At 35.9% G+C, this 27,822-nt stretch overlaps 1 protein-coding gene across 1 annotated transcript; it reads right to left on the reverse strand.

Annotated features, from left to right (window-relative positions):
• Window positions 1–637: 637 nt before the first annotated feature.
• LOC763684 (melatonin receptor type 1C) lies at window positions 638–25,748 on the reverse strand. The gene is made up of 3 exons (XM_001199738.4): window positions 24,752–25,748; window positions 1,645–2,005; window positions 638–1,072 (listed from the first exon to the last, which is right to left on the reverse strand). Exons 1-3 carry the CDS (start codon window positions 25,171–25,173, stop codon window positions 713–715), a joined length of 1,143 nt encoding a protein of 380 aa, XP_001199738.2. The 5' UTR covers window positions 25,174–25,748; the 3' UTR covers window positions 638–712.
• Between the last annotated feature and the right edge of the window lie 2,074 nt (window positions 25,749–27,822).

Raw genomic sequence — 27,822 nt, forward strand, 5'->3', positions numbered from 1 at the left:
TATAAAACATTATGTAGGGAAAGCTTTATGTTGTCGGTTTTTCTTTGATTGACATTCAGTAATTCGAAGTTTAAAAGTATAGGTAAATCAAGGAAAATTTTCATTACAGAAATACTGGGCACGGGTTCACGTATTCTTATTTCATACTATATATACAAAACATTTTTACCGACAACATAAAGTTAAAACAGTTTCATTGATCTGGGAACACCTTACAGGCTAAGAACTTCGTCCTATATACATCAAGCCAATAGAGGCGCAGAAACGGGAATCAAAGGTGGAGGAAATGAAGAGAGAAACTAAAGGAAATAAGGGGAGGAAAAGAAAGATAACGAAATGGAGAGGGAGAAAGGCAACGTGATAGAAGGTGATAATTATGACTGGCGCAATCTCCCCTCACTCTATTATTTTGTTCTCGGGCATTGATTTGAATTCACATACAAATTTCAGAGCCTCCGCCCCCATGACCCCATTGCCGCTTCAACGGCTGGCCCCACACCGCATGCTACCATTACGAGCGTATACAAGCGACACCCTGCAGGGACCCGTTTCACAAAGCCTTTTTTTTCAATGACAAATGACAAAAATCAGTGACAAATCTGCTGATAACCAATCAGAAGCAAGGATTTCAGTCGGATTTCAGTAGCTTATAACAAAAACTGTCATTCGTCACACTGATGACAAGTTTTGTGAAACATCCCCCAAGTTCGTGTTAGATATTGGATGCCGTGCTCGTGTTTGAAGTCGCCATGATTTTCCTCTGCTGCTGGTCCTTCTTCTGCATCTCCCGTCGCGTCCCACACGTGAAGAGTGTGATGAGGAGTCTGGCGTAGGCCTGGCGGAAGTTCTTATTGGTCGCTCCGTAGATGATGCTGTTGATGCAACTATTCATGTGAGCCATGACCACGGCGACGACGTGCGGTGTCCTCGACCACGTGGCGTAGCGATCGAAGACGACGATGGCGGCGTACGGTGTCCACATGATGAAGAAGACGACGACGATGGTCAGGACACTGCGTAGGAGCCGGAGGTCGTTGTTACGGATTGCCTGGTTCGTAGTCGATGACTTCGACTGTAGAGAATGACATAATAAAAAATTTCGTTTCAATAAGTGACATAAGTGAATTTAAAAATTCATATAAATTACATTGCAACAGTGGCATCAACCCTCAACCTTCTCATAATAATATTGATGGCCTTTGAAATTCCAATTTTACCATGTTGTAAGGTTACTCGATCCCCTCTCCTTCCACCCTTAAATCCTGGGCCCACACTGTGAAAAAACATGGGTAAATTTACGTTGGTAATTCTTTTGTTGGGCACTATTGGACCAACATTCAAGCAACATTTGACCAGCTGTTGGGCAAAATACGATAAAATTATGCACGTGTGAAGTACGGTACTTACGTTTACCAATACCACTGGGCAAAATATTGCCCAATAAATGGTTGGGTTGACTATTGGCACAACGTTGGGCAAAGTGTTAGGAAAAATATTGCCCAACTTTTTCACAATGTACGCTCCTTATATTCCCAAAATATTGACCTGTATTTTAAGGGAATACAGAAACAGAGAGGAGTAATTACCAGAGCAGGTATAGTAAATCATCATTGAGCGATACTGCATCAAGAAGAAGTTACTGACCTTGTCTGCTTTGCTGATGGCGGCAACCTGTGCCTTGGTAGCTCTAGCATAGATGACGATCCTGGCGTAACTATAGATCAAGGCTGTCAAGGGTATCCCGAACCCCACTAATATGAAGAAGAACGTATAGCTGTACGCTTCTGCGTAGTTATAGGTACACAGCATGAGCTTGGGGTCGAAGGTGTGAGCACCCCATCCCGTCAGGTTCGGTAGATCAATGAAGAAACATATGCTCCAGAGTGTGATCAAAAGAAAAGGTAGGGTACGCTTGTTGAAGATGTCCCGGTAGATGCTCCCGTGGACGATGGCAATGTAGCGGTTGACACCGATGCTAGCGATACTCCAAAGGGAGCAAGAACAACTGAGAAGGTAATGACAAAAAGAAGAAAAAGAGAAGAATTATTTATTTCGTTATTATTTGAACATATTTCATCAGGATAACGAGATCAGAGGAGGACTGCTTTACCCCCTGGTCCTGAATATTAAGAGCTTACATTAAAGCATCAAAATAAATTAATCATACATGATTATATAATATAGTCAGAATTGTTTAAATACTCATGAAGTCATGATAACAATATTTAGCGACCACAATCTTGAGTAGAAACAAAGTAGAAGTTACATTTACTTAAATATATAAAAACACAATAATGGAATCTAATAATCAACTAATTTATTTTAAATCAAATTCTGTCACCCTACAAAATAACCTTATATCATGAGGTACCAAACTAAACTTAAAGCAGAAAGAGCAGAAACAACGATAATGATATTCATCTTTAACAGAAATAGGTTTTCTTATACATGTTTTTAAAACAGTCGATGGATTGTGCATTATGTAGTTATACGTTATTCCATACTGTGCCGGCTGCATAACGTATAGACTATTCTTGAAACTTTCAGTACTAGGCTTGGGAAGGACAACACTCATTGAGTTAGCCTATCTCGTATTCATTGGATGCCGATCAAATACCATGTCAATAGGATTGCATAAACGTGATGGAGCGTAGCCCTGGAAACAATTATACAACACGCAAGAAAATAGTTACGTCTTTCTTCTAAAACCTACCATTTCAATCATTTTATAATATCAAGACCACTTTTAATCAAATCAAAGTTCCTTTCAACTATTCTTGCTGCTCTTAAGCAAGAAAATAGTTACGTCTTTCTTCTAAAACCTACCATTTCAATCATTTAATAATACCAAGACCACTTTTAATAAAATCAAAGTTCCTTTCAACTATTCTTGCTGCTCTTAAGCAAGAAAATAGTTACGTCTTTCTTCTAAAACCTACCATTTCAATCATTTTATAATATCAAGACCACTTTTAATCAAATCAAAGTTCCTTTCAACTATTCTTGCTGCTCTTAAGCAAGAAAAAAGTTACGTCTTTCTCCTAAAACCTACCATTTCAATCATTTAATAATACCAAGACCACTTTTAATAAAATCAAAGTTCCTTTCAACTATTCTTGCTGCTCTTAAGCAAGAAAATAGTTACGTCTTTCTTCTAAAATCTGCCATTTTAATTTTTTTTGATAATATAAAAACCATTTTCATTAAACTCAAAGTTCCTTTTAACTATTCTTGCTGCTCTTTTGTTTAATCTAAGGATGATGTCCTTGTTATATACAGAACAACTCTCCCATATTGAACATGCGTAATCTAATATAGGTTGGATTTTACATGTATACATTTTATCCTTTTTGTCCGATTTCATTCAAACTTTCACCAGTATGCTTCTCTGATTGTTCTCCTATCTTCTAGAGAAGTTTGCTCTCAAGGTTCGAATTCACTTAAAGTTGCAATGAAAATCTTTTTAACTCAGGAATAAAAAATGTACATGTACACTTTTATATTGATAGGAGACTTTTACAAAGTGGGAATGAAGCATATAACCCGTGAAGAGAATGTGATATAGTTTCTTTGTGGACCTTTTAATTTGCTCCCCCTCACGTGCGCCCCACCAACAAAAAAAAGAGATCCACCGTGAAGTATAGATACACATATATGTTACAATAATTCATAAATTGAAGAGAGCTGAATAAAATATGACATTAGAAGACAAGTAAGGTATGTAAAAGTTAATAGTGACAGGAGAGAGAGAGAGAGAGAGAGAGAGAAAGAGAGAGAGGGGAGAGAGAGGGAGAGAGAGGGGTGTAATGTCATGTGAGGATGGATGGTGAATCTGAAGAGTGATCTGTTAACATTCTACTTACTCTTTCTTATCTAGGCTTTATGTGCATTCAGTGTTAACATTATCTCACTTCATATTTCCTTCACCCATTTCTCTCGCACCTTCTACTCAACTGCATATCTGCCCTCCCTTAAAGGCCCACTGCACTACTTGTAGCTACTTGCGCCCTCTATATAACAAACAATGCCTAATCGGTGACCATTGGTCCCCCATGATCCTCTTTTTCTTATGTTAACTGAGAGCTGAGTTGATGAGATAACCACCTGTCCAGTAACCTTGTAGGGCAGTCTAATCCCTCCTGTAAACTATGGCAGATAAGCTTTAATACTTACAAGGAAAGTCAAGAACTTATTTTTTTACCTTGCACGCTAACTTTCTAACTTTGATATAACATTTCTAGCTCTGCTGTTATATTCATTAACAATTCTTCAAGTTTCATGTATTTGATCTGAATGAGGCAGATAAAAGCACATTTTCACTTGTTATGAAAACCTTGGAATCTGCTATATGACATAGAATTTTGACTGCATCAGTCTCTTCTAGTCTGTTCGCCTAAATGTTGCAAACAAGCTCAGCACAACTAGAAATAGCAAGTTAGTGTGCATGGGTAAAATAAAGACAATGAAAAAGACATTTCAAATCGAATGTCAAGATGTCAAGAAAGGACAAGAGCGAAGCCATCCAATATTATATAACTATCCGTTTCATGATCACTTTCAAAACAAGTCAAGCCTATGAATACGACACTAATTGCCTGAGGCCACAAATTAAAGAAAGATGAAAACAGTTTTCTTGAGTTCCCTTGATGACGAAAACATAATTGCACAACATCAAACCAAACTTACACATAATATTGAAATTTAAATTTGGCATACGCACATAAAAAGTTGTAAATATAGTAATAACTGGGTGCTGAGATAGGAAAGAAAGAAAGAGCTGTCCCCAATGGGTCTAGGACACCTACCCCTGGACATCCATTCCCGGATAACCACCCCAATCAACTAGCCCCTCGGACAACAACCCTCTAGGACGACTACCCCCAGATAACTACCCCCTAGGACAACTTCCCCCTAGGACAACTACCCCGGACAACTACCCCCGTACAACTACCCCCTACCACAACCATCCCCTAGGAAAACTACACCCTGGACATCCACACCCCGGATAACCACCCCAGTCAACGACCCCCTAGGACAACTACCCCCTGGGACAACTTCCCCCAGACAACTACCCCCTATGACAACGACCCCCGGACAGCTATCCTAGGTGGTAGTTGTCCGGGGGTAGTTGTCCCGGGTAAGTCGTCCTAGAGGGTGGTTGCCCTAGGGGGTAGTTGTTCTAGGGGGTAGTTGTCCTAGGGGGTAGTTGACTGGGGTGGTTATCCGGGGGTGGATGTCCTAGGGGTAGGTGTCCGGATACGGTCCCCAATATGTGTGCAGGCATAGGAACATGTTGCCAAATGTTTTTTTCACACTTCCAGCAAGTTTCTGTTATTTTATTTACATGACCGTATCCAGATATCCCACCTACTAAATGATAAAGGATGCAGAATTATTTCAAGCTATTTTCTCCTAACACATGTCCATAACACCACACCTTAGAATAAGCATTCCAGAATAAAAAAAACTTCTCAGACACACAAAGCATTCTCTCTAAGACAAGTCAAAAGAAAGAATAGAAACGCTAACAAAAATTCAAGTGAACACACTTTTCAAATAGAATTTTTTAACAATAGGCAAAGGGAAATGTATTTATCTATGGACAGTACACTACATCACCCTCATAACAACGTCACCAGCATATACATTGCATGAACATGATCTTAAACATTCACTTATATTATTAATAAAAACAAGAAAAATAAAGGGCCTAGTGCACTACGATATTCTAGCTAACTTTTACATAATGTAGCGGTGTGGTGGTCTATAGTGGATACGTCGCCGGACTGTGGATCACAATGGTTCGCGGTTCGAGTCCCACTCACTAATGATATTTGGCGAGACATTATTCTACATTATTTTGCAGGACTCGACCCGGGTGTGGCAAATGGGTACCTGGCAGGTATGAATTCCTTGAAGTGATAACGCACTATCTTGGCACCAACGCTAAAGCCGGGATAACGATTATGGACGTCAGCTGGGACCTGTTTTACAAAGCCTTTTTGTCAATGACAAATGACTAAAATCAGTGACAAATCTGCGGATAACCAATCAGAAGCAAGGATTTCAGTAGCTTACAACAAAGACTGTCATGAAGTGTCACTCATGACAAGTTTTGTGAAACGCCCCCCCCCCCCTGGATTGTCAAGTCTGAGAGACATGAGCTCTATACAAGAAATGTTGTTAGTAATTATTCTTGGTTTATATAGTGCTTATAATAATTCGACGATGTCTTCCTACTGTGTATACTCATGTTCACCTGGTAAAGAGAGGCAAACGTCTACACCTGGGTAGGGGAGGGAAATGTAGATTAATGACTTCCGAAAACACTTCATCGGAATTTGACGAAAGTTAGCGTGGAAGAGAGGTTGCAACTGTATTCTCCACTATTGATGATATATCTCCCAGGACAATAATCTCCGGACAACTACCCACTAACTTAAAGAAAATAGGTGGTTTTCCCGAAAGATAAGGATAATTACTTAGTGGGTAATTGTCCAGTGATTATCGTCGCAGGGATCACAGTACAGTAACCCGGATGATTTGTAGTTTTCCTAAATAGGTTAGTTATCCGGATGGCAGTTGTCCGGGCTGTAGTTGCCCGGGATGTAGTTGTCCGGGACGATTGCCCTGGAGATACTCGTTCTTAAGTAATGAAACTGACATCTCACGCATGTCAAGCATATGCCAAAAAAAGTCAGTGAATTAATAATTCCCAAATCATCTAATAATGACAAGGGCAGTTGTATTTTTGGCAAATACAATTGATCCGTTTTTATGACAAGCAATTAGAAAATAAAGAAACACGAAGCAGTAAATTACTTTTCCTACACACGAACATTTCTTACGAACTTTTGCTTGAATCTTCTCGATATGTATATTTTTTCATTTTCATATTTTAATATATTTCTTCTGAAATGAAGACAGGTTGAATACAAGCAATTAGAACATAAAGAAACACCGAGGAGTAAATTTCTCTTCCTACACACGAACATTTCTTACGAACTTTTGCTTGAATCTTCTCGATATATATATATTTTTCTTTATATTTTAATAGATTTTCTTCTGAAATGAAGACAGGTTGAATGCAAGCAATTAGAAAAATAAAGAAACATGAAGAAATAAATTACTTTTCCTACACACGAACATTTCTTAGGAACTTTTGCTTGAATCTTCTCGATATATATATTTTTTTCCTTCATATTTTAATAGATTTCTTCTGAAATGAAGACAGGTTGAATACAAGCAATTAGAAAATAAAGAAACACGAAGGAGTAAATTTTTCTTCCAACACACGAACATTTCTTACGAAGTTTTGCTTGAATCTTCTCGATATATATATACTTTTTCTTCATATTTTAATAGATTTCTTCTGAAATGAAGACAGGTTGAATACAAGCAATTAGAAATTAGAGAAACACGAAGGAGTAAATTACTTTTCCTACACACGAACATTTCTTACGAAATTTTGCTTGAATCTTCTCGATATATATATATATATATTTTTTTCTTCATATTTTAATAGATTTTTTCTGAAATGAAGACAGGTTGAATGCAAGCAATTAGAAAATAAAGAAACACGAAGGAGTAAATTTCTCTTCCTACACACGAACATTTCTTACAAACTTTTGCTTGAATCATCTCGATATATATATTTTTTTTCTTCATATTTTAATAGATTTCTTTTGAAATGTTCGTGTCTCTTTAGATCATGATTAATGTAAAGTTCCTAAATTAAATTAGATTACATCAAGTTCTTCCATCGCCAAATGGCTGCGATGGCCGTCTCATTCACATGCCCAGTTCTTCATTGCATTTCATTCATTTCATTTATTTATTTAAACACGGAGGCCTACCTCAGCCCGCAGACTGTTCTTCTGTAGGGCCGTGCATATACATAAAAACATACAATATCAAAATAACATATATACAACATAATTCAACATAATAATGGTAACATAAATATATACAAAACAAAAATAACATAAACTAAAAATACATATGAAATATTAAAAGGGGATGGGGATTACTCCTTAAGGGCTCTTGGTTCCATATACTTATTTAGATTACGCTTGAAATTTATAACAGATAACTCACGTTTAAGTTCTGGTGAGATTGAGTTCCAGCATTTCGCACCGAAATAGCTGAAACTCTTTTTTTTAAAACATGTTTTTAATTTAGGTAGTACAAAATTATTAATTGAATTTCTCATATTATAATTACATTATTTTAGTTCAAATAAATCTAGCAAGTAATTAGGACTATTATGATTAGCAATTTTATACATCATGTAAAGGGCATGTTTATCTCTTCTTTTTTCTAAAAAATCAAGCTTTAACTGCTGAAACAGGGAAATTGTAGAATATCTGGCATCAACTTTTAATATAATTCGGAGGGCTCTATTCTGGAGGACTTGAAGCTTCTTAACAGATTTTTTCATAATATTTCGCCAGACCACATCACAATAGTCAAGTTTACTTTGTAATATTGTTTTATAAAACATAAGTGCAATATTCTGAGATATATAGTTCCTTATTCTTTTAAATAGGTACAGCTTTTTAATAATATCTTTTCTCAGAAAATTAACATATTTATCCCAATCGAGATTGTGATCTATATATATACCTATGTATTTGCAATGATCTATTTGATTGAGTTTTACATCATTAATATAAATATTAATCGTTCGATTTTTAACTTTGGTTCTAGATCCAATTAACATGACCCCACATCTGTGCAACCCGTTCCGCCGCACTGCAAGATGTGGTCCATTGTCTGACGCAATTGGTCAATAGTCTGACGCAAGTCTGACGTAAATAGTTGAATAGGTAAGAAAGTATAATACGGTAAATAGGATTACAAGGACGGCTTACGATCACGTAAATTGGCTATTAATTACGTTTCTGCTTTTGCGAAACGAGTAAACATGATGCATAAATAATGGAAAATGGGTCGCTAATGGCTTCTTAATCTCTCTCACGGAGTCAGATCAGAGATCAACATTGCAGGACTTGGTTCATTAACCTTTCTAAAATGATTATTGGCATTATTTATTCCAGCGCCAAGGAGAATTAGCCACTTTAGGGTTATATAGCAAACGTTTTGTAGCTTAAGATATATTTTCTGCAAGAAAGAAAACTTGCTTATGACAATATGCTTTTCATTAAAAATTAAGTTGTTTTCTATAAACAATTTTGTTTAAAGGGTAAAAGAGGAACAGATCAGAGAAGGTTCGAGATGTTAACAAAAGTTAAGAATTTTTCAATATCTTTCAAATTGGTGAAAAATCATGAAATCTGAGCTTCAAAATGGAAAAGCGGTTATGTCATCGCGGCACAATTTAATCTTTGTTTAATGTCGAAATAATCATCGTTGCTTGTCAGAAAATGTTCGGAGATTTGTCCGCCCCTGTGAAGTGGCAATTTCGGCTGTTATGGCACTGTTTACCTATAATTATAGTGATATAAGAAAGGTGAATGCCAGATCTGGATTTCGAAGTTAAATGAAGCTGTCCTTTATCCAGGTTATGTGTATTGATTTTATTCCACAGTTCATTCTATACTCAATTTTCTCCCTTGACTTATTCGAAGTTATCTCGTTTTATTTGATCTTTTCTTCGTAAATAAAGATTTGTTTACACTTTGCAAATTAGATAACGGATAAATAATATTACTAGACAGTACACGAATCCCAACTGCAAAGTCTTATAACAAAAAGGACTAGTCTTATCAAATGAACACGTATATATTATATCTCATTCTGAAAACCAGTGTTGTAGATATCACATCAATATAAAAAAATCAGTTAGGTGTAGGAATACAATTCTTTATCTTCATTCTAAGCAATAATGTTTCTCCGATGGTAGTGGAGCGAAAATAATGATGATGATGATGATGATGATGATGATGATGATGATGATGATGATGATAATAATAATAATAATAATAATAATAACAATAATAATGATAATAATAATAGTAATAGTAGTAATAATAATAATAATACAAATAATAATAATAATAATAATAATAATAATAATAATAATAATAATAATAATGATATTATTAACACTATTCTGTGGTTATATCTTCGGTGTTTCTGTGCGCTGTACAGAAATGTTACCACCCCGGTCACCGGAGTAAAGCTTGCACGCACACAACGTATGCACATTCTCTACTCCCTGGAGAGCTTTACAGTCAGGTGCCAGTTTACAGACGCTCACAAACTACAATGACTTTCGCATCATTTATGTTGGTTCCCCTGGGTGGAGAGAAGTAATATGGATAACATTCCTTAAGAATGCCGTAGTGGATCGAACCCACGACCTTCGCATCTCCACTCAAGTGTTTGAACCACTCGACTACGTCACCTCTAGCAATCTCACAATTGTTCTTTAAAGAATTGTCAAAATGCAAGACTCAGTCTGCATGAAGCTTCATGCTTTCGTGGCAGCTCTGCTATATCATGTTTATTTATATCATATTGATTATGCATTAAGCATGTAACTCTTTTATTTTTTGTAATTTTCTTCTTTTTTGTTAATATACATTTTCTATATAATGTCATGTACTGTATTGGAAAAACGTATAAAATCTAAATATATCAAAATGTAAATTAATATGTATGTTTGGAGAATAAAAATTGAAAATGATGAAATAAATCAATGGATTGAATCAAATTGAAAATGATGAAATAAATCAATGGATTGAATCAAATTGAAAATGATGAAATAAATCAATGGATTGAATCAAATTGAAAATGATGAAATAAATCAATGGATTGAATCAAATTGAAAATGATGAAATAAATCAATGGATTGAATCAAATTGAATTGTGAAATTCGATTCAATCAAATATCAGAATCACCAACAAATCCTCCAGTTAAACGTAGCTTTATCAATTCTGCCAAGGCCCCGAGTAGTACATTACGCGACCAGACTATACGATCCGATTTTGAAAGAAATTGCAATGGCATTTCACACTCAAACTTCTAAAATCGTAATGATCGTGGATCTAAATAGTCATATGATTGATAAAATCTAAATTTCAAGGATGTTTATGCTTCCTTAGACGAGGAAAAGTTAAATCGGCTCAGAATCGTAGTGACGTCACACCATTAGTGCGATTGTCTAAGACTTGAAGCCGATTAGGTGTTTACTCTTAGTAGAATAATCAAATGCACGTAAATTCTGGTTGTGAGTATCCTCATCAATAGTTATAACCTACAACGTGAAGATGATGCTTGTTTAGATTTACATATCTAAAACAATTGCCATTTCTTCGAAAATCGGATCGCAAGAGGGTCGTATATAATCGTGCGGTGGGCCTAACAGAGAAACTTTAAAGGCCGTCTGTACTAATTTGGCCAGAAGGGATAAGACCACACAGCGTGGTCACTGACAGGGGGCTATCTCATCAACTCAGGTCTCAATTAACATAAGACAAAGAGGATCATGGGGACCAACAGGCACCGATTGGGGAAGTTTTCTATATAGAGGGAGCAAGTAGCTACAAGTAGTACAGTGGGCCTTTAATAGAAAGAACCAAACGTGGGTCCTTATAATATCTAAAATGCACAACGCTTTTCTTTGTTTGTAGTCGTATTGCTGTTTATCGCTTTGGATTTTAATCAACTTAAAGGCTATCGCGCCCTCGCTGACCTTACTGTGAAGATAAATAATTTCTTGATGAGGCATGAACAAACAAACTTTGATGAGGTAAGAGAATTCTTTAGCATGCTTTGTGCTCATTTTTCTTTAAATGAATTATTTCCCTATTACGTGCTGTAATAATGCGGAAGCGAAGGAGAAAGAGATTTGATTAGACTGACCTCCGGGTTTTGTGTTTATGATAAAAAAAAATCAAGGTAACCTCTATGTCTCTGTCTTTTCTTTTTTATTTCATCCTTCTCTCTCTCTCTCTCTCTCTCTCTCTCTTTTCTTAATATTTGTATGCCTCTTTAATGACACAAGCTCCATGAATTTCTCTGACTTTTAATGGAATCAAACCGTCCAATTCATTTCAATTCACTTCAATTTATTTGGCATTATAAATAAATTACAAATCATAAATTCAAAATACATAATAGGCCAGGACCTCTAAGAAGCAACTTGTGCCTTTAAAATTGATGCCCCTATCAAGGGCAACACAATATTAAATTAAATTGGAAGAGAAATAAAACTTACAGGGTAACAACTTACAAGTCCACTTGTAATTTCTATCTCGAAAGCTAAATGCGATGTAACACGATATTTTGTTGGTGAAGTATGAAGAAAAAAAACCTTCGGAAGTTAAAGGCTCTGTATATTTGTGTAAAAATCGCACTTTTAACCAGGGAAATGATCAACCATCGTCGTGTATATTAAAATGAAAAAAAGACCGTCTGTCTTGCGAGAAAAATAATTTGTTTTAAAGGGAATATAATAGGGACTTTTAGTTTTGCACGTCGACATAGTGGACTGCTACGAGTGACGTCCTTTTACGGCCTTAAAAGGACGTCACACGTAGCAGTACACTATGTCGACGTGCAAATCTAAAAGTCCCTAGCATCATGGATCGTCTTTAAAGCGCTACTCTTTAGAAGAAGAAATGAGACCACCGATACGACTCCCCTTGAGTGAAAATATAGTAAATATGGATGAAAACTTCAATCTTTCCTTTTAGAGACCACTATACAATCAGATGCTATTTGATTCTAACCTATTCTCTATTAGAGACAGTAGATACATTAAGATACAGTCAAACCTGCTTTAGTGACCACCTGTCCACAAAGATCGCCTGTCTACAAAGACCACATTTTTTGTTTCCCTTGAAAATATTTTCCCATTGAAAAATGTACTAATGGAACCTGTTTATATAGACCACCTGTCTGTCAAGACCACTTTTTGTGTTCCCTAGGGTGGTTGCTATAGACAGGTTTGACTGTAAAATGCTTCAAGAGCATTAGTAATGTTTAAAGGCATCGTTTAACAATGTTAAATCTGAGATGCATGGCCCTACGTGTTATCAGAATCTGTGATAATTAGGGTGTAATATTGAAGCCCTAAACATTTTGCGCTTCAAAATGATCATGAAGTGCTTAAAAAAAAGTAAAAATCTTTGAGTGACCGGTTGTACCATACTCATTTCCCCAAATAGACGGTAGTCGTATAAACACCGTTATAGGAAAACGGTTTTAGAAATTTCGATTTCCAATCATTAATAAGTTGATAATCAGACAGGCGATCGGCTTGTAAAAGTAAAAGTCATGGGATGCCTGACTGACCTAAAGGTTTATAATTCCGATTCCAGCATTAGCTAAATGCAGTATTTGGTTTAGAATCTGAGGCGAAGATACCCAATCCCTGTAAATGGCATGATTGGATATGAATTAAAAAATAACGTAAATAACCTCTGTTAAGAAAACAGTTCTATGGCACATCCTAAATTATCCAAACACTCCTGATAAATTCTAGAGTAATTAACTCATAATTTAGAACGTATCCTTCGTATCTCATAATGCCCTAAAAAATAATGACAGATGTAACCAAAGACATCAACAATGGGTCGCTATTTATACATGCACTCTAATTAATATGTCGATAATTCAAAGTCGTTGCCTAGGTGAGAAAAAAAAATCATTGCATTTCAATGCATTACTTATTTACGATGAGCCGACATGCTCCGGGCTATCTTTCGTTAATTATTGGGTTAAGTATAGTGTTCTTAATGTTAACGTTAGCTCTTTGGTACAGTGTAGAATATTGACAATGGAGCAGTGTCCTGTCTACAAAGACCACATTTTTTGTTTCCCTTGAAAATGTTTTCCCATTGAAAAATGTACTAATGGAACCTGTTTATATAGACCACCTGTCTGTAAAGACCACTTTTTGTGTTCCCTAGGGTGGTTGCTTTAGACAGGTTTGACTGTAAAATGCTTCAAGAGCATTAGTAATGTTTAAAGGCATCGTTTAACAATGTTAAATCTGAGATGCATGGCCCTACATGTTATCAGAATCTGTGATAATTAGGGTGTAATATTGAAGCCCTAAACATTTTGCGCTTCAAAATGATCATGAAGTGCTTAAAAAAAAGTAAAAATCTTTGAGTGACCGGTTGTACCATACTCATTTCCCCAAATAGACGGTAGTCGTATAAACACCGTTATAGGAAAACGGTTTTAGAAATTTCGATTTCCAATCATTAATAAGTTGATAATCAGACAGGCGATCGGCTTGTAAAAGTAAAAGTCATGGGATGCCTGACTGACCTAAAGGTTTATAATTCCGATTCCAGCATGAGCTAAATGCAGTATTTGGTTTAGAATCTGAGGCGAAGATACCCAATCCCTGTAAATGGCATGATTGGATATGAATTAAAAAATAACGTAAATAACCTCTGTTAAGAAAACAGTTCTATGGCACATCCTAAATTATCCAAACACTCCTGATAAATTCTAGAGTAATTAACTCATAATTTAGAACGTATCCTTCGTATCTCATAATGCCCTAAAAAATAATGACAGATGTAACCAAAGACATCAACAATGGGTCGCTATTAATACATGCACTCTAATTAATATGTCGATAATTCAAAGTCGTTGCCTAGGTGAAAAAAACACATTGCATTTCAATGCATTACTTATTTACGATGAGCCGACATGCTCCGGGCTATCTTTCGTTAATTATTGGGTTAAGTATAGTATTCTTAAGGTTGACGTTAGCTCTTTGGTACAGTGTAGAATATTGACAATGGAGCAGTGTCCTAGACACTTTTTTTTTTTTTATAGATTTATACATAAAGCAATGACATTCCTCTATTTCCTATAGAGCGCTGGTATAATTTGGTAGCGATGTGTATTATGTGAGAAGTGAGAAAGATAATGGGGACTTTTAGATTTGCACGACGAGAACGTGGACTGCCACGTGTGACATCCTTTTAAGGCAATGTGACGTCCTGACAGTGCCGGCAGTGGCTTAAAAGGACGTCACACTGCCTTAAAAGGATGTTACCCATAGCAGTCCACGTTCTCGTCGTGCAAATCTAAAAGTCCTTAATGAGACGGAGAGGTGGCCAACAAGGAAACAATGAATGGATGGTGAATATCAAATAACAATGGGAAAAATGAAAGAAGTACAGACTCAGTATCTTTTCGCGCGCTTTGATCCTTTAACTTCTATTCGCTTTGTCTGATTTCGGCTTTCTGTTCATTCTTGCGATTTACTCTGATGAGTGCAAGACGAAATGCTTTAGTATGTTTGAATTCAGAGAATAGTTTATAAGAAGTGGGGGTCGTAGGGCTTGTATTCAAGAAATAAATAAATCTTTATTTCGGTCTGATAATCTTATGGGGCGTTGCAAGAAAGTTGCACTTGATTGCAAGTTGCACAGTTTGCAACTGATATTTGCAATCAATTGGAACTCAACTTTCTTGCAACGCCCCATTAGTCTCCTCGATTTCCTAGGATTTTGTTAGGATTAAAGTTTTAAAATTTGATTAAGTTAACTAGATCTAGCTTTTATTCTCCTCTCTCTCTCTCCCTCTCTCTCTATTTTTAATGGCAAGAAAGTTGAGTTATAATAATAATAATGATAGTTGCGATCAGTTGCAAATTTGTAATTAATCGCAAGACTAACGCTTGATTTGGGGGATTTGCAATTGATCGAAACTTTCTTGCAACGCTAAGACGTGTATAATACACCCCTTCACGATTAAAGGTAAAGACCAGTTATGGTCATGCGATTGCATTGTGAAAGAAACGTTGTGGAATCGATCAGAAAAGGTTGATCATCTAGCATCTAGCATCTGCAAGGTTCTGGAATCATCAAAATGATAAGAAATTTGGCCCATTCTTCGTAAAGTTACAAGCACTATACACAGAAAGATGTATATGGGACTACCCTATATCTCTCACAGACCATGAGAGAAACAAATTTACCAAATATATGAATTAGTAGGCGGTTTCCCGGCAAATTTTTTATCATCATGTATTAGTCAAAACATATTCTTTCACATGATTAGTAATGAGAGCTTCCATTTCAATTTTTTGAAATTGGGGCGTTTCCAATACTGGTCTTTACCTTTAAGGCCGCCATTTTAACTTACAAATAAACATTGCGTCATCATTTTTTTCTGACGCACATGTATTGGTGTGTGGCTTCTGTCACTGACTGCGCTGCGCGCCAATACATGCTGCATCAAATAAAAGTTACCAGCAATGTTTACTCGCAGTTTAAAATTGCGGTACTCGTAATTCAAAATGGCGCCCATGTCGGCGCACGCGCACTCTCGTAACCATGAAAGGGTGTATTAACTCGGGTACACGGCCCGTTGCACATGATGCGTCATTCCGCTGACACAGGACTGCGTCAACGACCGGGATAGTCTTTGAAGCGCATTGTGGGAGTGACGTCATAATAAGCAGTGATAGCTCGATGTTAATTGGAGCGCTAGGAGTGTCACGACGGACCGATGAGCTTTTGTTTTTCAAGAAGCCATGAACAATTCCATCTTAGGGATGCGATATCATTATCATGATAAACCATACAATTATGATAGTTATTACGATTATGCCTATTGTTAGTATAAGTTTTATTAACATTATTATTAGGCATAATGTAGGATCCGATAGGATGCGAAAGTTCATGTGGTTGAACGAGCAATTGTGCGTTTGTAAAATGGCGACTGGCTGCAATGATCCCTAGGGAGTGGAAAATGTGCACACATTGTGTGCGGGTAAGCCTGAATCCGATGGCCGGGGTAATAATATAACTGTAAAACGCACATCGATGGATCGGTGTATTGAGGTCTATATAAAAACGGAATATTATTATTATTATGATGAATATTTGTATTATCATAAGGCATATTGTTATTGTTTTTATTGTTATTATTATGATTGCTATTACTATTATTATGGTTATAATGATAATGATATCAATGATATTATGATAATCCTAGCTATTTCGGTTTAAAATGTAAAAGTTGAATATTATTGCGTTACTAATTTTGTATGCAGTTATTATTTTGTGTAATGCTTTTTACAATGTTCATTATAATCTGTTTTAATGTCAAAGATTTGTAAAAAAATCGTGCAATTCAGCCTTTGGGCTGCAATGTGGTTTTTGAATAAATAAACCATTATATATGTTATTATAATGGCAACTTTGTAAAAACGTGATCGAGTGATAATTCGTGACATCGTCTCGCATCAATTCATGAAGCCCTTTCTAAGGGTGTATCCTTGACTACATTTCCAATTTTTCAACAGAATGGGCTTTCTCATCAGCTCTGACTATTCAACTAAAAAATAATAATAATCCCTACTTCCAACCTTCGTCCACTGTTAACACTGATAAGGGCATGAGCCTTGCAATCAATTTTCCATTATATCTTGATTAAAATATTATCCAGCAAAGCGGAGACAACGATTTTTTTTTTAAATTGCAGTTTGATCATTTAACGAAGCTACGTTTCTGAATGGGATGTGTACTCAGTCACCATCCCTTTTTTAATCAGCATGTTTTCTTAGTGAATGTGTTTAACTAATATTAAGGCAGCTTTTGTGGGGGGGGGGGGTGGCGGGAGGGAGGTACGGAATATATAATCCAAAATACTGTCGCGTTTTTGCCGACGTATTTTCCAAAGATAATGAATCTAATTGCTGTACCTGGCTTTACCGTTATTAAACTTAAAAGAAAGTCCACCCTTGATAGCAATTCCCCTGAAAGTAAGCAGAACAATTTGAAAATTTGGGTAACATCGGAAAAACAATAAGGAAGTTATACATTTTTGAAAGTTGTAATCACTATCACGTAATAGAATTTTCAAATTGGTAATGTCACTGTGATGAAGAGGCAGACAACTTTCCCAATTATTCCAACACACAAAATTATCAAAATGTAACACTCGGGGGGGGGGGAGGGAGGGGGTCTTTACTCTATAGAGGGCCTATACTGATATGTTTTCCGTAATATTTATGGAGCATTGGCCCAAGTGATGAGGCATTTTTGGAGTAAAACAGAAATAAATGATATTTGTGTACTCTACAAACGGGAGTGTTGTCTTTGGCTGATGTGTAAACAGACGTTAAGCGAATCATGTCATGTATACCGTTCATACTGCTGGTACATTGTCATAAGTTTACCGATGATGGATAATCTTACATAATCATCATTAAAAAGAGTAATTTCGAGAAGATGCCGGCATTCTATCACGGCAAATTTATGCTGGTTAGATACTTATTTTTTATCGAATCCATGTTGTTAAAAAAACGCTTTCTGTATAACCTTCGTTCAACTCTCTTTGCTGTTTTAAAACATTATTTTGCACAGGGCCTCTAAGAAAAACGGTTTTATGACCATGATTTAATAAAAACCAAAGATAAATAAATGTATAGATAAATCAATCAATTATTGAATTAATTAAAATTGATTGGTTAATAAAAATCGAGGTTTATGTTCATGATCTATCAAATTATTAGGTTTACCGATGATGGATAATTTTACATAATCATCATTAAAAAGAGTAATTTCGAGAAGATGCCGGCATTCTATCACGGCAAATTTATGCTGGTTAGATACTTATTTTTTATCGAATCCATGTTGTTAAAATAACGCTTTTTATATAACCTTCGTTCAACTCTCTTTGCTGTTTTAAAACATTATTTTGCACATGGCCTCTAAGAAAAACGGTTTTATGACCATGATTTAATAAAAACCAAAGATAAATAAATGTATAGATAAATCAATTAATTATTGAATTAATTAAAATTGATTGGTTAATGAAAATCGAGGTTTATGTTCATGATCTATCAAATTATTAGGTTTACCGATGATGGATAATCTTACATAATCATCATTAAAAAGAGTAATTTCGAGAAGATGCCGGCATTCTATAGGTTTACCGATGATGGATAATCTTACATAATTTGGTTTAAAGGTAAAGACCAGTATTTGTAACGCCCCAATTTCAAAAAATGAAATGGAAGCTCTCATTACCAATCATGTGAAAGAATATGTTTTGACTAATACATGATGATAAAAAATTTGCAGGGAAACCGCCTACTAATTCATATATTTGGTAAATTTATTTCTCTCATGGTCGTGTGAGAGAGATAGGGTAGTCCCATATACATCTTTCTGTGTATAGTGCTTGTAACTTTACGAAGAATGGGCCAAATTTCTTATCATTTTGATGATTCCAGAACCTTGCAGATGCTAGATGCTAGATGATCAACCTTTTCTGATCGATTCCACAACGTTTCTTTCACAATGCAATCGCATGACCATTACTGGTCTTTACCTTTAAAAAACAAAAGTTGTCTCTTCGACTTTGAGCAACGGTTGGCACCACTTTTAGAGCATTTTCTCATCAATCCATCTTCTATGACTAAATATGATTGTTATGACATTTTTTTAGTAAACAGATATAGGTCTATTGAAAGTTTCAGTAACGGTGTATATTTTTCTATTTGATAGTGGTCTTTTAAACGCATTATTATTATTATTATTATTATTATTATAATTATTCTGTTTAGCAATAAAGAAAATACATAGGAAATTAGCGTACAGACGTTTTACAAGGTATATAGATCAAAGATAATACCATCACTGGAAAAGCCAGGGACACTAAAGGTTAAGCCTTCTGTTCCAGTTTCATAAATATTCAATTTAAAAGTTACAACCTTATGTTGCCATAAAATATATACAATACAACCAAATCTCCCATCAATCCAAAATAAATTATGAAACCGAGTGCACCTTCGCATTCAAATTGAAATTAATCCCGAAGGATATTAAAATGCATGGGGGCTTGTGATCATTGACATTTAGAAATTCGAATTCATCAATTCTGAGTGGATTAACCTGTGTTTTTCTTCCCTTTCAATATTGTATTGGTTATCTTGAATTAATTACTTTAATTCAACTTTTCGGTTATTTTTTGTTAAACGCGATTGTGATCAGAGATCGAGTTGAATTAGCACAATAACAGACCTATGGTATACATGCAAGAAGAATCGTCATCATCTATGTAAATACTATTTCACTATAGGACGGTCGTGTTCTTTAACTTTTACTTGATATTATCTTTGATAAAAGCAGGAAAATGAGAGACCCAAATGAATAAGATTTTTGAGCAACATCCGATTAAAATACTACATTCTTTGCATTTTTGAAGTTGTCATCAGTGAAACAGAATTTGATAACCATGTGATATATCTTGCGACCTCCTCTCCAATTTGCTCTGTACAGGCAATTTCATGAGCTTTCATTTTCTTAGTTATTGATGATGGAATAGTCTTGTTTCATACAGGGGTTGTATAAAAACATATTTGCAATAATTATATATACGGTGAATGTGTCATTGAAAATGTTCTGAAATATATTTTTTGGTAGTTTTTATTACAGGGTAATTTGGAGTGCATCTCGCAAAATGCGTCACAGACTAAGTTGTCAATTTATGTACGATTGATCTCACATTCAAATATTCATAACTATCTTATTTTTTATCAGTTTTTTGCGCAAACTTTCACTGACCCGTTTCTTTTCTATTAAAACGAACAAATTATCAGGGTCGAATTCGTTTTAATGGTCTCTGATCAAAAGCCCCTTTTCACTGCGCATTTCCTTCGTTCTACAAAGTGTTACTTTTACACGAACTGAATGAAGAAGCAGTCATCTGTACGAATATGGCAAACACCTATTTTGGGGATTTTCGCGAAAATGAATCAATAAAAAAATGTGCCTTCGTTCAATAGTTTTTTTTAAAAAATAGGTATCATGGCCTTTTCCCATTCTTTTCTTAAAGAAATCATTTCAACTTTTGTTTGTTTGTTTGTTTTGGCTATGACTCTGAAGTAATGAAAAGTGTTCCGACTATAAATACAAGCATCGGAGTTAGGGTACATGTACTTTTTAATCGAACGTTAATTTAAAACCTTTGTCGGACCGCCTCTATTTGGAGCAAGAGGGCATTAGCCCATATACTTCTCTTTCTTCATATCTCTCTTTCACACACTTACGGGTACCGGTGCCTCATGAACGGAAGGTCGTGGGTTCGAACCCCGGCCGAGTCATACCAAAGACTAATAACAAATGACCTTCTGCCTTCTAGCTAGGCGCTCAGCATATTAGATCGGAAAAGGGTAGTAATATTATGTTATGCAGGGCCCGCTGGGAGAGCAGTTTCATAACTGGCTACCCTGGGTAAATAAAACGTTATAAAAAGTTATTATTATATTATTACATATATATATATATATATATATATATATATATATATTATATTATTATTATCAGCCATTATTATTCGTTGACTATCTCAATTGATTTGCGACTCATGTGCATGTACTGCCATAGGTCGGTTACAAAACGACTCAGCGGTCATTCGATTCTTTTATTTATTTGTAAAGTCGCCAAGGTCTTTCACGCAATAATAACTATGAAACTTTATATAGAAGATTTGTTTGATGAAAATGGAAAATTAATTGTGTTTTGCCAAGTGGCAACAGATTGGTTTTAAGAATTATCTTCTTTGGCGCTCAGTCGTTTCTGCTATTGGAGGTTGAAAGCTCAGTGTATTGAAAGTAGGCATTTATCGCCCAGGTCTTTGACACGATTAACCATGAAATTTTAATTTATCATGTAATTCTTGGAGTGGTTCAGAGGTATACTTGTCTAGCAGGACACATAATGACATACTTGAATAAAGGGTTGATTTCTCTTTCACACACTTACGGGTATCATTTTTTTTTTATCAGCCATTATTATTCTTAGACTATCTCACTTTATCTGCGACGCATATACATGCAATGTGATAGGTCGGTTACAAAACGACACAGTAGTGAGTGCGATTCTTTTATTAATTTGTAAAGTCGCCCAGGTCTTTGACACGATTAACCATGACATTTTATTTTATTATGTAATTCTTGGGGAGGCCGTGGAGTGGTTCAGAAGTTACCTTTCTAGCGGGACTCATATAGGTGAAACATTTGAATCGTTCAGAAAGTCGAGAAATGTAGATTTAGAAGCTTTCAGGTCTGATTTGATAGAGACAGAGAGATAAAGCAAAACTGAAAGCCTCCAAAAAAGAAACAGAATGATGACTTATGGAAACTCTATAAACGCATGAAAAATAGAGTTAACACAGAGATAAGAAAATCAGAACGTAAATACAACGGTGATAAACTATCTGAAGTTACCAATAGAAATGAATTTTTGACAACACTCAAATGTTTAATGGGTGATAATAAAATTCTTCTTAACAGCACTGTCCCCGAAGAAAATTCAAGTGTAATAGCGAATGAGTTTGATAACCACTTTGCAAATAAAGCGAAACATGTTTGCACAAATAACAAAAGGGCTAATAACCGGCTTAATTCTCGTGGTTTGGAGGTTTCTGACAGATTTTTTGAATTTTTAATGTATCTCAATCTTATGTTTTGAAACGAGTCTTTTACATTTTTAATCAACAAATCCTTATCGGAAGGGGTACTGTGCCCGACAAATGGAAAATTGCAAAAGTAATGCCGATACACAAAAAAGGAAAACAAATGATTTCAATAATTACAGGCCGATCTCACTGTTGCCTTGCGCCTCTAAAGTTATGGAAAGAGTCATTCGACGACAATAGCTTGATTATTCATAGTCTCATTCCTTGCTTACCCAAAATCAGACAGGATTTCGTCCAAAACACTCCACCGTGACAGCACTAACCACAGTCACAGATGACTGGTTTTATTAAATCGATAAAGGTATAATTACATTGGAACAATTTTTGTAGATTTGTAAAAAGCCTTCGATATGGTTGATCACCTAATCCCTCTATCTAAACCTTGAACCTATGGGTGTAACTGGTGTAGAATTACAGTGGTTCAAACACTATTTGATGATATTCTGATGAAAGATTCACTACAAAAGGTGTGCCGCAAGGTACTATACTGGGGCCCCTGTTGTTCATTTTTTTTTTAATGACAACAATTCTGCTTTCAACACCTGCAAGGTCCATCTTTATGCAGATGACACGGTCATATAATTCACATACAAATTCAAAAGTGGTCGAAAATGTTTTAAATAAAGAAATTAATAGCCTTGTTGCGTGAATGAATAACAACAACTTAAAGATCAGCTACGCATTTTATTGAGGAACACATAACTTGCTTAAAAAACAAGCGCTTTTGAATATAAAAATCAAAGAACAACGGTTGTCCCAATAAAATGCTTCAAATATCTCGGTGTACATGTGGATGAAAAAAATTAAATGGGATGTTGACATTGAACAAACTTGTAACAAGCTAAGTAAAATGGTTTGTTATTTGTGTTGACATTTGTGAATATGTCTGAATTGAAAATAATCTATAATTCCATCATTTACCCCACTTTGATTACGGGGATGAAGTATGGCAATCTGCCAGCCACAACTGTTTAGTAAAACTCCAAAAGATTATTTGCATACTTCTATTAGTCAAATTCATAGCCGTCTTGTTTGGTAAATGAAACGTGAAAGGCAAAAAATCCATTTATTAATCTTAACTCACAAAACGTTAAATAACATGACCCTCGAATGTTTGAAAGACATGTTTGAGTTAATACCCTTTCCCTACTCCCTCCGTAATGACTATGTATATATTATGTATTTTTTAAATATTTTGAATAAATTATTTATATCATGATTTCCACTGATACTTTGTAATTATTTATTCTGTTCATTTCTAATATTATGTACATTTTTACATTGTATAAACTGGCCCCATGGAAGACCAGCAGCATCAGAATAGTTGCAGCTACTATGGGCTACCAGCCGTATTTTGTCCTTTTTCTCTGTATGATTACTCTGTATGTATTTATCTGATTTTATCATACGGAAATAAAAACAACGACAAAGCGTCAGCTCAAATATTCCTTATTAAATTGAAATTTGTAATAAATTTTAGATTTCATTCCTCTCACTCTGTCTGAAATTAGGTTTTTAAAATTTGATCATTGTCGTCGGGTAACCATGGCATCACGCACGTATTTTATACGTACTACTTCTATGTTTGAATGTTATTCATGATGCTAATGTGTCAGTGACTCGACCTTTTTTTACGTCTTTCTTTATTCTTTCTTAATAGGTTCCCCATTTTTCACGTTATTAATTTTCTATATTACATGTCTATCATTGTTTTATTTTGCATTTTCTCGTTAATGAGACAATCTTGTTATGTGGAATGTGGAACAAACAAATACATGAGAACTGAATTAACTATTATGTCCAAAAGAGCTAAGTTTCGCAGGATATAACTTTCAATGATTTTCCAATATGTTGGGCCAAAATTATCCACATTTCAAATTTTACTCGGAAATAATTTACCAAAATTTTAATTCAGCCATTATCGAAAACATAGAAGGTGTGATAATTGTTGTCGTTGAAATATGCAATGTCCTTAATTCTCGAATGCATTTAAGGAACATTCAAATCGATTGGCAGAAAAGAAAATCGGCATGATCGAAGCTTAGGAAAGAAATACTAAGAATACTATAAAATTGTAAAAGCTTTGAAACAGTCAAGAAAGATATAAAATTGACAATGCTAGTAAATCTTTCTAATATTAGTAAGAATCAAACTATGGAGGAATAAGGCAGTTAAAAATGGAGAAATGATATGAAATCATTAATGAATTTCTATCATAAACGATGATGTTTCTAAACAAACATATATCGCTTATAGCATCAAGCAGTTTGTTTAAAATAATTACTTTATTTTTTTCCTTCTGAATGCAACTTTTCTCACCTCATGATACAGATAACGCCGATTACTTGACACAAGACATGTCTGTTGTCGAAGAAAGCTCCGGTCGTGACAACGCCGGCTATGCCGAACGCATTGATGAACGCCGAGACGGCGAGATCAGCGACCGCAAGGTTGACCACGAACGCGTTACCGAGGTTTCTTAGTTTGCGATGCGTGAGAACGGCTCCGATCACCAGTGCATTTCCCACGCACCCGAAAGCCGTCATCGTAACGGTCACCGCTAGCAGAATCGTGTTAAACACGTGTTCATCGGCGTACAGGTGTATTCCGGTATCGTCGCCCACGTCCATACTTGTTGATGAAACGTTGACAGTCGATGTCATCTCGATGTCGTATATTGTAAAGTTCACATCCGCCAGACTTGTATCTGTGATCAACGATGTCGCTGTTGTTTCAACCATCTTTTTTTCTATCCAGGAAACTAGATATTCTCAACGTTCTTGAAATATATTTTCCAACTTTTTCGAATCAGCACATGAAACCGTTTTTATTTCTTGTGATTATCATACTAAAATGAATATGACTTTCTACACCTGAAATGAAAATAAATTTGCTTTGAGCAAAAAATGTGTTCCTTCTTCTGGATTTAACTAAATAAAAAGATTCAAGACACGGTCATCATCAATCCTTACAAGCAAATGGCCTCTTTTGAAGTTCAAAAAAAGAACCGCTCAGGACGTCAAAACAAGTACATCGCCTGATTAAATTGAAAGCGGTCGTAAAGAAGGAGACGGCGTGAACTGCTGATTAACTTGTAAAGAAGTTCGAATCAGAAAAGAAGATGAATTTTAAAAGAAGTTTGGATTTTACAAAGCTCTTGAGTCTGTTCGAAAGGGGTGGAACAGGCTGTGCCGACAATCAGACAGCAATTAACAAAGGTGAAGCAGGTTTAGTGGTGTCAGGAGCAATTTGGCGCTCGCTCGCGGTTGATCCACCGTAATTGTGAATGCATGGGTTGATCAGTGGCGATGTCACTTTGGATATGGTCCGCTTGACGGATTCGGTACATGCAGTCAATAAACTCGTCAAGAATATTAGGTGAGCCCAGGCGCGTACGCAGCGGGGGGTTTGGGGGGGGGGGGGGTTGAACCCCCCTCAATTTGTTTTATGTGCGTGACTTTTGATGACCCCCCCCCCCCCTAAGTCGTTGCGGAATTTTTGGCACCCCCCCCCCAAAAAAAAAAAAAAAAAAAAAAAAAATTCTCTTACCCTTAAATTTTCGGCCCGTTTAAAAAATGTTAACCCCCCCCCCCCTTGAAAAAATCCTGCGTACGCCACTGGGTGAGCCCTTGACGAAATGAATCGTCACAATGACGGTTTTATTATATCAGCCGAGCGTATTTCGGTGTGCTCTCGACGAAACAATTCGTTTTTGTTTTTTTTATATGGCTCCTTATATCACCTTAATATTGTGATGATCAAAGTGTTAAGCTTGTAACTTTCATGTTTGTTATTCGTTATTACTCTGGGAATTTATATTCCCATGTGTCCATATTATAACTGATAATGAATGAAATAACTACAACAAAAAATCTACAAAAAAAAAATAATAATTATCCGCTCAGCAAATTACGCACGATACGGACGTGTGGAATGGTAGATTCGCGGGAGAGCGCGCGCACGCACTCAGAGGTAATTTTTTTCTTCAAACGACCAAGATGTATTTAGCAACAGAGGCGGCGCTCCGGGGGGGGGGGGGGGGGGCGGGAAGGGGGCAGTTATGGTACTTTTCGTTTAAGGACCAGAAAAGACCGTTTTCCTCACTAGTCATCTCCATGGCGAGATGTTTGATTTTCTTCCACATGTTAATAAAAGAGATACAATAGCCTGCAAATATACTGCTTCCACTTACCAGTATTAAACCTTATCTTGGTTTTTTGCTATCAAAATTTCACGTTTTTTTCCTTAAAATTGAGCACTGTGTTAATTTAAAATTATTATGGTAAATCTCTTTGTTCAGAGTATTCAAATAGTGTGTCGCCAATTAGCATACAGACTAACGCTGACTCGACGACTCGTATAAAATTGATTAGCAGGATGCTTTGGAATAATTAAATTAATGCAGTGGCAACTGAACCTGCACACCTTTTTAGGTGCAAAATAATTGCAGGGAAATAGTGTTGGTATGATAATAACCATGCCTAGTGTGGCATGAATATTTAACAAAAAGAATTTTCTTTCTCATAATTTATTTTTGTTTAAAAAACATGGGGTGAGCGCGCTCACGTACTGAAATTTAAAATAATTCAAACGACCCAGATCTGGTCTACTGGTAAAACTGCATTTAACAGTAGAGGCGGCGCTCCGGGGGGGGGGGCGGGGAGGGGGCAAGGGATGATACTTTTCCGAGGACTAAAACAAACAACTGCTTCTTTTTACGCAGGAAATGTGGTCCTTTTCCTTTGTAAGAAGTGCCCCTTCCCCTCCTAACACGTGCCCTTGTTCACCTCTGATAAATGTCCCTTTTATTTTGACACATGCTCCTTTTCTTTTTTTAATAAGTGCCCATTTTTCTTGTTATTAGTGCCTCCAATTTTTCAAGATAATGTTACCTCTGATAAATTCCCCTATTAAAATATGATAAGTGCCCCTTTTCCTTGGCAATAAGTGTCCCTTTTCCATTCTCATAAATGCCCTTTTCATCTCTAGTAAATGCCCATTTTTAGGTAGTAGTTTAAATGCTCCTTTTCACTTCTTTCTTATTTTTGTTATTGACGTGCTCCTTTCGGAATAAGTGCCCCCCTTTCAAATCTGAGAGGTGCCCGTTTTATTTGACAGGTGCCCCTTTTCCTCTGAGATAATTGCCTCTCCCATTTTTGATAATTGCTACTATTTCGTTCTAACAAGTGCCCTTTTTTCCTTCTGATAAGTGCCCCATTTCCTTGTTATACAGATCCTCTTCCCCTTGTCAAAAATGCTCCTGCAACTGCAAAGTATAATGCTTAAGCAAGAAATTGGACCAGGAAAAGAGAGAAACAAACATTTAAATCATCCCTGATAATTTAATCACAAACATTAAAATGTAGGGGTATAAACCAATGTCGCTTTGA

Source organism: Strongylocentrotus purpuratus, unplaced genomic scaffold (assembly GCF_000002235.5).
Source record: "Strongylocentrotus purpuratus isolate Spur 01 unplaced genomic scaffold, Spur_5.0 spur5_scaffold_12, whole genome shotgun sequence".
NCBI lineage: Eukaryota > Metazoa > Echinodermata > Echinoidea > Camarodonta > Strongylocentrotidae > Strongylocentrotus > Strongylocentrotus purpuratus.